General features: G+C 50.4%; 1 protein-coding gene across 11 annotated transcripts in view; it reads left to right on the top strand.

Annotated features, from left to right (window-relative positions):
- The window catches only part of Atp2b2 (ATPase plasma membrane Ca2+ transporting 2), a 104,589-nt gene that overhangs the window by 36,224 nt on the left and 55,619 nt on the right, over nt 1-12,746 (top strand). For 5 of the 11 annotated variants that reach the window (XR_009591912.1, XM_021637684.2, XM_060383954.1 and 2 more), the window contains exons 5-7: nt 5,132-5,257; nt 7,012-7,044; nt 8,220-8,279. Coding sequence is in view for 10 of the 11 variants with exons in the window: in XM_021637684.2 (XP_021493359.1) it covers nt 5,132-5,257; nt 7,012-7,044; nt 8,220-8,279 (219 nt within the window). In the remaining variant the exon portion in view is untranslated. The remainder of the gene's footprint in view (nt 1-5,131; nt 5,258-7,011; nt 7,045-8,219; nt 8,280-12,746) is intronic. The other 6 variants (XM_060383950.1, XM_021637680.2, XM_060383953.1 and 3 more) reach the window with 3 other exon arrangements.

Raw genomic sequence — 12,746 nt, 5'->3', positions numbered from 1 at the left:
CCGTGCTGGAGTTTAGAACCTAGCGAGGGTGACAGTCAAGGAAGGAACACACAAGCAAATAGTGAGGTGATGTCCAAGGTAGTAAATCCATCAAAAAGACACAAGATTGCAGTGAGAAGGGGCCCTGAGGCCGGGCAGAATCTCAGCAGGTCAGGAAACACCTGACTTAGAAGCTTACATTAGATCAGTAAGGTTTTCGACCTTCCAAATGGTGCGACCTTTATTACAGCTCCTCATGTTGTGGTGACCCCCACCCATAAAATTATTTTCATTGCTACTTCAGAACTGTAAATTTGCTATTGTTATGAATCGTAATGAAAATAGTTTTGGAGACAGGGGTTTGCCAGGGGCTTGCAAACCACAAGTTGAGAACTGCTGCATTAGAGCTAAAATCAGAACTTTGAGAAGTGGGTTCTGGGCAGAGAAATGGCAAGTGCAAAGGCCCTGGGGTCTTTGAAAGGGATCATGGAAGGTCTCAAGTGCCCTCTGGAGCCCCTGACCAGAAGATGGTCCCAGCCCCACTGGCCCTGGTTCTAGCCTCTGAGCTGCAGGAATTGACAGGCAGGCATCCATCTTGGGAGAAGAGTGCAAGGGTTTCTATCAGAGCCCAGGGCCTGAGTAGATGGCAACAGGTCTCCAGACAGTATGGAGAAAAAGTAAGAGGGTTGCCGGCAGGAGCCTGGTGGAGACGGCATTCGGGGTCACTAATTAACAGTGTCATAAGCCAACCAGAGAGGACTCCTGGACGCAGCGAGATCACTAAGCAACTGAGATGCTTGGGAAGTTGACTGTCACTGGTTTAGGATGAATCACAGGGTCTCAGGTCCCTCACAGATGCAGGAGGCCCAGAGGAAAATGAGGTGCTGGAAATGAAACCAAGCTGAAAATGGAAGGCAAAGCCAGGAGGTTGTTCCAAGGAAGAGGCAGGAGGGGAGCCATGAGGAGGAGTTTGGGGAGCACAGCTAAGGCTTCTATGGCTCTTGTTCCTTCCTTCACTTAAGGAAGATGGTAAAGGTGGGGACATCTAGGGGCCAGACATGCTAGAAACCAGAAGACAACGGAGGCCTGAAGTCTTAGGAGATGGAATAGGGAACACATCCCAGATGGGCTAAGATGGAGCCAGGGACAGAGTGGACACTCTGGGTCTCATTAAGAATCAAGTGGGTCCTTGAAGCATGGGCTAGTGTTCAGGTCAGGAGCAGGTGGCATGTGAGGACCAAGACAAGCAGGGGAGATCCACAGAAGCCACCACAGGTCCCCAAGGCTATGTGGAGTCTGTAAAGTGGCTTGGCTTTGCTGTCCAGATACCAAGGTCCAAGGAACATCCTTGAGGGCAAGATGTAGAAGAATGGCTGGGCCAGGGATTCCCATAGGTTGTGCTGACCTTGCAGGGCTAGCGGGAAGCTCTGGAAAACATGCCTCTCAGCTTGAAAGGGTCTGCTCCTAGGGAGGGTAGGAAAGGGAAAGTTGGAGTGGAGATCCCCAAAGATAGCCCCCCCAGGCCCATGATAAACTAACTAGATGGACGAGGAAGAAACCAACCATACACGGAAGCCCAGCCGGGTGGCAAGGGGCAGGGTAGCCGAGCATGGACGGGTGAGGCCAGCAGCAGGAAACTGAACAAATACAAAGAGAATAAGCAGAGTGTGTTTCCGTTGCTGGCTGTATAAACAGAGCCTAGACGGATCGGAGTGGCCTGCTGGGAGACCCTACATCTGATGACGTGTTTTAACCACCACCTGCCAGACCTCACTTACAGACCCACGGGATTTGTTCCCTCCGGCCACTCGGGACAGACAGACCCTCCTTCCAAGACCCATCCTGCCTCCTCTTTGTCTGTTTGACTGCTGCCATCTGCTCAGGACCTATCCCATTAGGAAGGTCCCCGTGGCCATCAGTGCCCTCCACAGCAACCCCTATTAGCACACTGGGTACTGCTTTGCAGCGTTGGTGAGTTTTGCACTGTGCAAACTATCTAAGGTAAAGAACAGGACTGATGATGTTCCTGCCAGCCCTAATCTAACTGGTCTCTCACCGAGGGCCCCTGCCCACAGCAGGCAGGCAGACAGACTTCTGGACCAATTCTCTAGCAAATCAAGTCCAGGTAAGGAGCCCTGAGCCTGAGGCCACTGCCATCAGGAGGCTGTGCCCAGCTTTAGCCCTGAGCCCTGCAGAGTGAGGAAATGAGAAGCTGTGCGGAATGTAGGAAGAGCAGGCAGTGGGGATAAATGGGACCTGGGCTCTGGGACCTAACGGCTGTGTGTTGCTGCCTTCTCTGAGCAGCCGTTAACTTGTGAGGCTTGCAGAGTGTCAGTGGTGTCACAAAAGAGGAGCTACTGCCATGGGTCAGTAGGACACACTGAGGACCCCTGTGGATGTCTTTCCTTATGGCTGGTGGAGACAAGGCTGTGTTCTGATACTCTTAGGCTGGGGGCCCCAGACAATCTCTTCGTCCTCCCTGATCCTCTATTTGCCTGTGTGTAAAATGGGTTAGTTGTCCCAGTTCATAGGAGTATTGTGGAAGGGAGGAGCTTTCCTTCATCTCCGTGTCCTGCCCTGTCCCTTCTGCCTCTCAGGGCTGCCCCTCCCCCACCCCAGCTCCTCTAGGTAGATCTTCAGCATTGCTGCCGTGATTAGATGTCTTGAGCTCTCTACCTCTGCCAGGAGATCTTACCAGCCTTCCTGTCTGCTGATCCTTCAGGGATGCATAGAGACTAATTTTGGGGTATCCAAGGACCTCTCCCAAATCCCAATTTCAGAACTCTCTGCTGGTGTCTGCTGGTGCATGGCACGTCTGATGTCAAAGAAGGCAAAGAAAAGTCAAGAAGAGGCGAGATGGGTCCCAGCTGGGTTCAGCCATGGTCCTAGACGGACCCTGAGCCCCCAGGAGCTAGTGTCCACATCTTGTGTGAGGGGTATTCCTAGTCTGTTGTGGGGACCACAGGCTTGCACTCACTTTCAAGCATAGCGAAAGTGAGGAGAGATAAGAGAAAATGAGTTCTGGCTTAGCATCCACCAAACCCAGAATCGGGGGGAAGAATCTAGAAAGATCTCAGATGCAGACCAAGTTGTAGGCATCCACACAGCTGACCCCAGGATGGATAGGTAAACAAACACCAAACCATAACACATCAGAATGGGCAAAGAGAAGGGCTAAGAAATCCCAGAAACCCAAGTCTGTGGCCCCAGGGGTCCTCGACACCAGAGCAAGGCTGCAGTTGCTCTCTTAGTGCCTGGAAAGGCATGACCCACAGCACTTACCCAGCAATCCCACTGAAGCAGCTGGAAATCTAAACTTTTAGAGACCAAACCATCTTCCAGTGCTTATATATTGGCCAGAAGTTCCAGTATTTTGTAAGTCCCTGAGAAGTGGGTGGCATTCGATAGACTCCAGAATATTGAACGCTGGCTCAGTTTGCTTAAGACCATCTCAAGCTTCGGAAAAGGCTTCAGATGCCCTAGGATTAGCAGTCAAGTGCCAGAAGTCAGAGGACGAGGAGTCCAGAAGGCTGGTATCTGATCCTGGGTTCTAATTGCATCACTTGGGCCTCAGAGAGCCAGCCAAGCCCTGGGACAGTGGTTCTCAACCTCTGGGTCATGACCCCTCAGGAGTCATGACTCCTTCACAGGTGTCCCGAATCAGATATTTTCATTCCGATTCATAACGGTAGAAAAATTACAGTCAAGAAGTAGCAAGGAAATAATGTTATGGTTGAGGTCACTGCAACATGAGGAACTATATTAAAGGGTTGCATTTAGGAAGCATTAGGAAGGTTGAGAGTCATTGCCTTGGGAGGGATCTGGGCTGCAGGACATTGCCAGAGGGGTATTTGGAAGACAGGGGCTGTGTCCCCCCCCCCTTCAAAGCCCCTGTTTCTACCCAGCAGTAGAAGCTCCCGGAGGCTTCCCAGATCTGATGAGCTTTGTCTTGTCCCCTTCTCTCTCCTCTATCTACCTGCACAGGTGACAGGAGCTGCCAGGCCCTGGGTGGTGATGGGAGTGATTAGATTAGAAGGTGATTTGAGGCGTGCTTATCTTGGGTGGAAATTGGCCTCACATCTTTTTCCATCCCTTCTCTGGTAGGCAGGTGGAAAACAGCCTTCCTTTGGCCTCCAGACTCAGGACCAGCACAGCCACCTCCTGGCCAGTGTCCTCTCACTTGGGCTAGCTGTTTGGGCCTTTTCCCTGGAAAGAAGTGGGCTGGGTCCAATATCCTAGGCTGTAAAGATAGAGAGTTTAAAGTGTTGCACTGTCCTTCATTGGAGTGGGGCCTGGGGCAGCCTACCTCACCCTTTCAGCCTCAGTTTCCCCTGGAGTGAGAGCTGAGATTACTGCTTCTAGGGTCGGGGTGAGGCATGGCACCAGCACACAGTAGGTGTTACAAATATTTCCTTTGTGTACACAGTAGGTGTTCCAAAGCTTTCCTGGGGCTTCCATTTCATGAGACAGTCAATCCCCTCCCCCCAGCATAGGAGCAGAGCTGGTGCCTAGAGCACTGTGAGTGGTGGGTCAGCTTAACACTGCTAGGCAATCTCATAGAGCAGCCACGGCTACTGAATGTGCCAGAGTTGGCTGAGGAGCGGAGGGCAGAGGCCACCCTGCACTTCCCAGTGGATAGAATAGTCTGCTTCCCGGCATCCACTATCATATACATAGACATATACATATTCATATACATATACATATGATTTGAGGCTTTCTCATCTCAGTTCATAGACACCCGAATTCTCCATTAGGTAGGAAGGTGGGCCAGTTCTCAGCAGTACTCTCTGGGTCTTAGTTCTCATTTCTTCCTCGTGGCAGAATGAGGTCTGATTCTAAATACTGTATTCTCTGCTTGGCCTATAATGGTGAAGAAGTGGAAGATAGAGACAAGCAGGAGGTGACTGTCCAGGCTAGTATAGGAGGCAACAGCAATCTTCTAATATCGTCACAAGCCCATCTCAGCCTCCCCTGAGGCAGTATCCTCTACAAAGGCCACACCATGCTCATGATGTAGCTCTTAGCTGAAGGTGCCGCCCAATGATCTCAGTGGGAAAGGCACTGGAAGCTGATGGATGCCTGATCCTTCTGTTCATTTGGGGAGGCGGCTTTGGCCATGTAATAGTAATAGGGCTTATACCTTCTGCAGGGACCCATGTGATGGAGGGCTCAGGACGGATGGTGGTGACTGCTGTGGGTGTGAACTCTCAGACTGGCATCATATTTACCCTGCTGGGGGCTGGTGGTGAAGAGGAAGAGAAGAAAGACAAAAAAGGTAAGCCTCCTACATGCACACACTAAAAAATAAAAATAAAAAATAACAGGAAAGGAGCTTTTAAGGCCACATTTTCCATTTATCTGTTCACTCCACATTATAGAGTGCCTGCTACATCATGCCCTGTGCCAACAGCCTCCACCTTTGTCCCATGGGCCTGCTGGAGTTGGGTGGGTTCTGTATGTTTCATCAGCCCTAGTCTTTGTCTTGTCCAGTCATGTCACAGAGGCCCCTCCTTTCCCTTAAAGCCTGGCTCGGGATGCTGAGTACATCATTCAGTTGCCAGGCTCCAGCAGTAAAAGCAACCAGCAGGAGCTGGCTCCCCCTCACCTCAGTATTGAGTATAAATCCTCACACAGAAATGTTCCTTCTGACATTGTCAATTCTACCAGCAAAACTGTCACTCCTTCCAGCAAGATGAATGCCAGGAATGGGCAGAGAAGACTCTGATTCCTCAGGAGCTGACACATTGCCCATGTCCTGGTCTACTTCCCCTTTCAAAGTAAGAGTCTTCTCACAGGGTACCCCTCAGTGCAGTGAGTATCAGTCTGTTACAAATACCTTTTAGAACAGAGGAAAGATGCTCACACAAAAAGCTCTGAGCCCAAAGCCCAGAACAGCCAGCCCCTTACCTGGAATCCACACTCAGTCTCAGGCACAGTCCCCTTTCAGACTCTGTCTTTAGTCTCCTTTCCAGAGCTCTAGGGTAGCTCCCCCAACATTCTGACCTTTTGGAGTTGTTAATAAGAGAGCAGATGGCCCTCCTCAAGTTCAGGCAAGTATGCTACCCATGCCCAGAGGCCACTGGAACACAAAACCTGCATCAGGAACGAAGGCTGCTAGTACCTGAGGGAAGAACTCCTTTCTGGTGTGTCCCCTAGGGTCACAACTATCCCTTCAACATCCAGCATGAGGAGCGAAGCTGATCTGTTATCTGGGAAATAAAGAGGCTGGAGAGAGCAAAGTAGGACTGAGTTCTAACTGGGGCACAGTCCTGGCTGGGAGTCCCCGCAGGTATTGGGACAGGAACCCATGTAGGAGTGAGGACCTGTAGTCAGGGCGAATAGACTGGGTGTGTGCAGCAGGGCAGTCTAGGAAGCTGCTGGAGTGCAGTACTCTGTACGCATGTTCCAGTCGCTGTGGGGCTTGGCTGGGCACAGATACCCAGAAGCTGCTGCAGGCCAGTCCCACATCTGACAGTGCCATGAGGAAGATAGACCTCAGTGGCGCTTGGGTGCCGCTCAGAGTTCTTTGTTGAATCTGAACCAGCATTCAGAGAGGCACAAGATTCAGTTCCGGGTAGGGAGTCAAGGTGGAGTATGAAAGGCTTATGGCAGGAGAGCCAGAACTGGACCGCTTGGTCTTCCCATCCCATCATGTCAGCCTGAGTCACAGCTCCAGAGTCCAGGATGGTCTTGTGTGCAGGTGTGTGTGTGTGCATGTGTGTGCGTGTGTGTACGAGTGTGTCTGTGTGTGTGATGTGTACATGTGTGTATGTGTGCATGTGGTGTATGCATGTGTGTGTGCATGCATATGCGTGTGTGGTGTGTGCGTGTGTATGTGTGTGTGGTGTGTGCGTGTGTGTGTGGTGTGTATATATGTGCATGTGTGTATGTGTGTATGTGTGTGGTGTGTGTGCATGTGTGCATGGGTGTGGTGTAGGCATGCATGTGTGTGTGGGTGGGTGGTCTGGTGTGTTGTACATGAGACTGTATGTGCTTCTTCATTAACATGTCTCAAAAATCATCACACAGGTGTGAAGAAGGGGGATGGCCTTCAGCTACCAGGTACAGTAAGACCACCCTCAGGGAAGATGGGCTTTTAGAAATAGCTACAGCTGTGGACCCCCAGGCCTGGCCCCTAGATCAGCAGCACCTAGCTGGGGGAGACCCCGTGCCTACTAGAGATTATCTTCTATAGACATTCCTTTATTCCACCCAAGCAGGACAAGAAAAAAAAAAAAAACTCACTCTGCCCTCTTGTCCTTATGTCCCAGGCCAAGGGCACCTCCATTGAAGCCCCCCACACTAGCATGCAGGACCTCGCTTGTCATAGCACTCCCACCACCACCCCCAAAAACACACAATGGACTAGCATCCCCACCGAGCTGTCTCAGCTCCCGTTTCCAAGCATACCGTATCCCCACCCCAAGACAGAACTCCATGGGGTGAACTGGGTGGTACCATCCCATTGTTAACTTCTAAGATCTCCCTAATATACATGGAGATGGCTAGAAGCCCCTCTTCGGGTGAGATATCTCACAGGGGACTACTCCTGTGATCTTCAGTGAGCTGGTCAGGGAAGGAGAAGGTAGTGGCGGGCAGTGCCCTGATACTAAGTCACCACCATTGACGGCAGTTCTTCAGGGACACAACAATGGCGGTCACGGGGTAGGCCCCTGAGAAGTGTCTAGGCCATACAGCACCACTCACCGAGCATTTATAACTGACTCCTGGACTGGACTTTCTCATTCCATGGGGTTCCCACCTGACCAGCTGAGCCAACACAGTCCAGATGTCACCATAGAACTGCCATCCCAGCCGGGTGTGTGGTGCCCACCTTTAATCCCAGCAGAGGCAGAGGCAGAGGCAGGTGGATCTCTGTGAGTTCAAGGGCAGCCTGCTCCACAAAGTGAACTCCAGGCTAGCCAGGGCTACACAGTGAGACCCTGTCCCCAAAATAAATAAATAATAAACAAAGTGCCATCCCACCTGAGCATCTGACCACACCCCATGCTGTCCTTCACAGACCCTCTGTGCCTGAGTCTCCATCCCTCCCCACCCCTGTGACATCCGTTAGGGGCATTTCATCCACATCTCCAATTTGAATTCCTCACTTTCCAGCAGAGCTTTTTTTTTTTTTTTTAAGAATAAGCCATGTGATTATCCCCCAGTAGGTTCATGTCTCTGTCGTCGCCTTCTCCATTGTGACATTGCATTTTCCATCCCTCCCACCCCCACAGCGGCCGACGGCGCAGCGCCTGCAAATGCTGCAGGTGGCGCAAATGCCAGCCTAGTCAATGGTACGTCTCCACGGCGAGCTCTCGGGCTGGGTTGCTGGGTGCCTTCTTCTCTACCCCCTGACTCAAGGCTTTTCCCCATCCTGGGTCCCACAGATCTCTGACATGCATGGCCACCCCAGATCACTCTCCCTCCCAGATAGGACAGGTACTTAAAAGCATACGACCCAAGAAGTCAATTCCATATGACCTTGCTTTCAGATCTGGATCCATGAGAACCAGCGTGCCATTCTGGCTCTGGTTTTTAGAAAGGTAGCCTGGGGTCAGGAACTAAACAGAAGTCAGCATCTGGGTCCCTAGTGAAAGCTCCAAGCCTCCTCTATAATTCCCCAGAGGTGGTGACTCAGGCTGGAGTTCCACCCCCTAACCCCACCAAGCATGGCTGAGCCACAGGTAGACATTTTTTTCCCCTCAGTCACTTTCTCTTCTCTCTTGACAAGCCAGCAAGTACGGAGGCTTGTGGGACTTGGGTCTAGTCTGTCTCTCTGGTGTGAACTGGTGTGTCTCACTGGTACCTGAGCTGGAGTATCTATGGGTCTCTATATTCTTACTTTTCCATGGGTGGCTGGTAGGTGTGGCTGCCTCCATCCCTGGGTCTTCATCATCTTGTCCTCACACACAAGCATGGAGGATTGTAACCACTTGCTCCAGAGATCTCTTAATCTCATAATCTTCAGATAACACCCTTTTCCCAGTCAGGTCCTTGTGGTAGCCACCGAGGCTGTACCTGGATGCTTGATGGGGTATTAGGGTTTGGCCGTGAAAACACTGCCAGAGAAGCCAAGGCAAGGGACAGAAACACCACTGAGTGCCAGACATGTTTCTTATCCATTCTGTAGTTCACTTCCAAGCCCTTATGCAGGATGTGGAAACCCTACCCTCCCACCCTATACCACTAGCCAACCTACTGCCTTCAAAGCGACCAGCAGACCCACCCGGAAGATGTCAGGGGCTTCACAAGGCACCTCTGCAAGCAGTTGCTAATTCTGATGTGGGTCTATTTCAAGCCCAGGAGGAGGAAGGAAGGCAGCTGGGGCTGTGGGTGGTGTCAAGCAACGGGGGAGGGGGTGTTTGAGAGGTGACAGAAAGAGCCAGCATGGGCAAACCCACAGCTGTGGAAGAAGAAACCAGGAACCCACTTTCCCTAGGAGACAAGCCTATAGGCATCGTCCACAACAGCCAGTTCCAGAAGAAAAGGGGAGTTTCACCTATAGGCTGCAGCCAGAACCCACAGGAAGGGAGGATAAGGAGCTTTAGTTTCTGGACTGACACTACTACTGGCGTTTCAGGCTTTGCATCTCTTTCTTCCTTGTGAAGTCCCTGTGACCCAGGTTTCATTGTCCAAGTATGAAATATGAAGAAACTGAGACTCAAGGAAATCAAGACACTAGCCCAATCCCAGTGCAATGACACACTCCTTTAATCCCAGCACTCAGGAAGCAGGGGCAGGAGAATCTCTGTGAACCCAAGGCCTGGTCTACAAAATGTGTTCCAGGACAGACAGGGCTATATAGAAAGACTCCATCTCAAAACAACAACAAAATAACACTAGCTAGCACCCTTTGAATGCTCATAACTGCCTATAGCTCCAGTTACAGAGGATCCAACACCCTCTTCTGACCTCCATAGACAACAGACACACTGGCAGTACACAGACATTCATACAGGCAAAACACTCACACATGTAAAATAAAAATTTTTAAAATAAAAAGAAAGTAGCAGAATGGGACTATAAATCCAGAACACAGATATGCTTGGCTCTGAGCTGTGTTTTTCTCTAGTCAATCCAGGATTCCACAGTAGAGTGTGGCTTAAAGGTTTTCCAAGGAAATGAAGAGGTTTCTTCCCCCTAGGAAAATGACCCCCTAATCAAAGACGTTTGAGGACCAAAAGCAGTGCCATGTGCCTATAATAGAAAGAAAGAAAGAAAGAAAGAAAGAAAGAAAGAAAGAAAGGAAGGAAGGAAGGAAGGAAGGAAGGAAGGAAGGAAGGAAGGAAGGAAGGAAGGAAGGAAGGAAGAAGGAAAGAAAGAGAAAAAGGAAAGGAAAAGAAAAAAAGAAAAAAAGAAAAGAAAGCAGGCATCAGACCCCAGACCAGGCCAACACATGAGAACCTGAAATGTAGTACTGTTCAGACTCTAGAAATGAGCACAGAGAGCTAGTGGCTGAACCTGGGACAATGAGAGGGAACGCGCTGTAATCACAACTTCTTTTTCTGAGCCAAACCTTGGTGATGGGGGTGGGGGGAGAGGAACAGCCATAAAAATTGTGGTTCCCTAACTCAATTCTGAAACTGAAAGGTGGAATGTCCGCTCATCCTGGGGGCATCACAATTACTGTTTTTATTTCTACTCTCATGCACATCTCACTGTCAATCAAGACAGAAGATGCAGCCCCATGACTTCCTGACCTCCTCACAGAACTTGGCAGGTGCTATGGTCCCATTTCACAGAGAAGGGAAGAGAAGTGGCCTTTCTAAGGTCTCCTGGCCTTTCCCTACCCAAGCTTGTTTATCATCACCCGTCCAGGGTTCTTCCAGGTTCCAGATGGCTCCGTCAAGAATATATGCAGAGCAGAGCATCTGAGACCCCACTCACCTCCTATCCTGGGTCCCCTCTCTAATCCTCGGGCCCGTCTTCCATGTCCCGTGTGGCAACAGGGCTAGCTGCCACAGTACAATGCAGGGCCAGGTGGACACCAGTTTAATAAGAGCCTCAAATAAGTCCCTTGCTTCTGACAAAACAGGCCATCTGCAGCAAAACGCTCCCAGATATGGCTCCCTTTCTCCAGCGTGTGCACTGGTGATTATTTCTCTGGCAGTGTAATCGCTATGGCAATAAAAGAGAGAATTGCTGGGTTTAATGGGTGCATGCAGCAGCTAGGACATCTGATAATATTGAGGCAAAACAAGGCTTTCCAGCATTCCAGAAAGTGCTTCTGGGAGCCCAGTCCTTTGGCACTCCTTAGCCTAGTTAGTGAAATGATTATAAGAAAACAGAAATAATTATTTCCTGTTACTCTTTTCTTTTTGGAAAAAAAATCATATTGTTTTTAATATAAAAGAAAGCATTTCACAGTAGGAAGAGAAGATGGGACACTGGCCCTCTGCTGGGAGTTTTGGGGTGATGATTAGAGAGCTGGGCTCTGTCGAAGTCACCCATCCCCAGTGACAGTAGCAAGCTAATCATACAGCCCCAGGGTTATTTTGGAGGTGTTCTGTGAAGACAAGCTTCCTCTGGACATCCGTCGGCCTCAGTTTTCTCATCTATAAAATGATGAGGTTGATGGTCCCTCCCACCTGACCTTGCAGGACCGAACAAGAGATGACCCTCGCAGAAACGTCTTCAGTCCACTGAAGGCTGGACTCTGGAAGTGACTGTTCTGAGTGCAAACTCCCAGGTGCTCCCAGAGTTTACATACATCACCCCACCGGTGGTGCCAAGGTGAACAGGCTAAGAGAGGCATGGCCACACAGCTGGTTGTTGTCGAGACAAGATTCTCAGGAGCCCTTCGCAGTGCCACCATGGGCCCCCTGCCCCGGGCTCAGGCACACCTCTGCCTAGGAGCTACCTCCCTCTCAGTTTCTTCACTATAGGTGGGAGTCCAACACAAGCATCCTTCTCAGAAGAGATAGTGACAGGCACTAGAGCAATGGTTCTCAACCAGTGGCTCTCAGGTTGACCCCGTATCAGATATCCTGCATATCAGATATTTACATCACGACTCAAAATTGCAGTTACAGGTAGCAACAAAAGAAAAGGTTGCAGCATTAGAAAGGTTGAGAACCACTGCACTAGATGAAAAGCATAGAGACCATGTGAGCCCAGAGCTGGTGGCATTGTCAGTAGATACCATGGATAGACGTCTTTCCCTCATCCCTCCTCAGGGACCAAAGCTATGGGGACAGTTGAATGAGTGGCACAGGCCTAGCGGACAGGAAGGCACAGCTGAGAGCAGGTGTCTCAGGCAAGAAGCAGCCATCTCCACATCTGTCCACAGGGGCCCAGGCTGGGGTAGAGGTTCCCAGGCAGCACTGATGCCCAGCAGAAAGCCTCACACCCAGCCTTTCCCCCACACCTGGCAGCATCAGGCCCTGGCACGGTTGGTAACACCCAGTGTAGCCACGGATTCTTAGCTTCTCTGTGAGTCTGGAGCTACTGCTTAAGACCTCTTGTTCAGGGACCAGTGGCTTCCTCCCAGGGCCAGGACCTTCTCTCAGACCTTCAGTGGCCCCTTGCTCATCCTCTGCCCTGTACAGTCTACAGACTTCAGGCAGGGGTGTCCTTGGTGTCTTAGCATCACATCCTTCAGAGAGATAAGGAGAAAGCCCAAAACAAGGGACGAAGGGACATGTTGACCTCCAATTCTCTCCATTCTAGAAGACTGGTCATTGATTATTCTCTATCTATCTATCTATCTATCTATCTATCTATCTATCTATCTATCTCTCCATATATATATATGGAAAATA

Source organism: Meriones unguiculatus, chromosome 5 (genome assembly GCF_030254825.1).
Source record: "Meriones unguiculatus strain TT.TT164.6M chromosome 5, Bangor_MerUng_6.1, whole genome shotgun sequence".
Classification (NCBI taxonomy): Eukaryota; Metazoa; Chordata; class Mammalia; order Rodentia; family Muridae; genus Meriones; species Meriones unguiculatus.
This window is presented reverse-complemented; position numbering and strand designations above follow the sequence as displayed.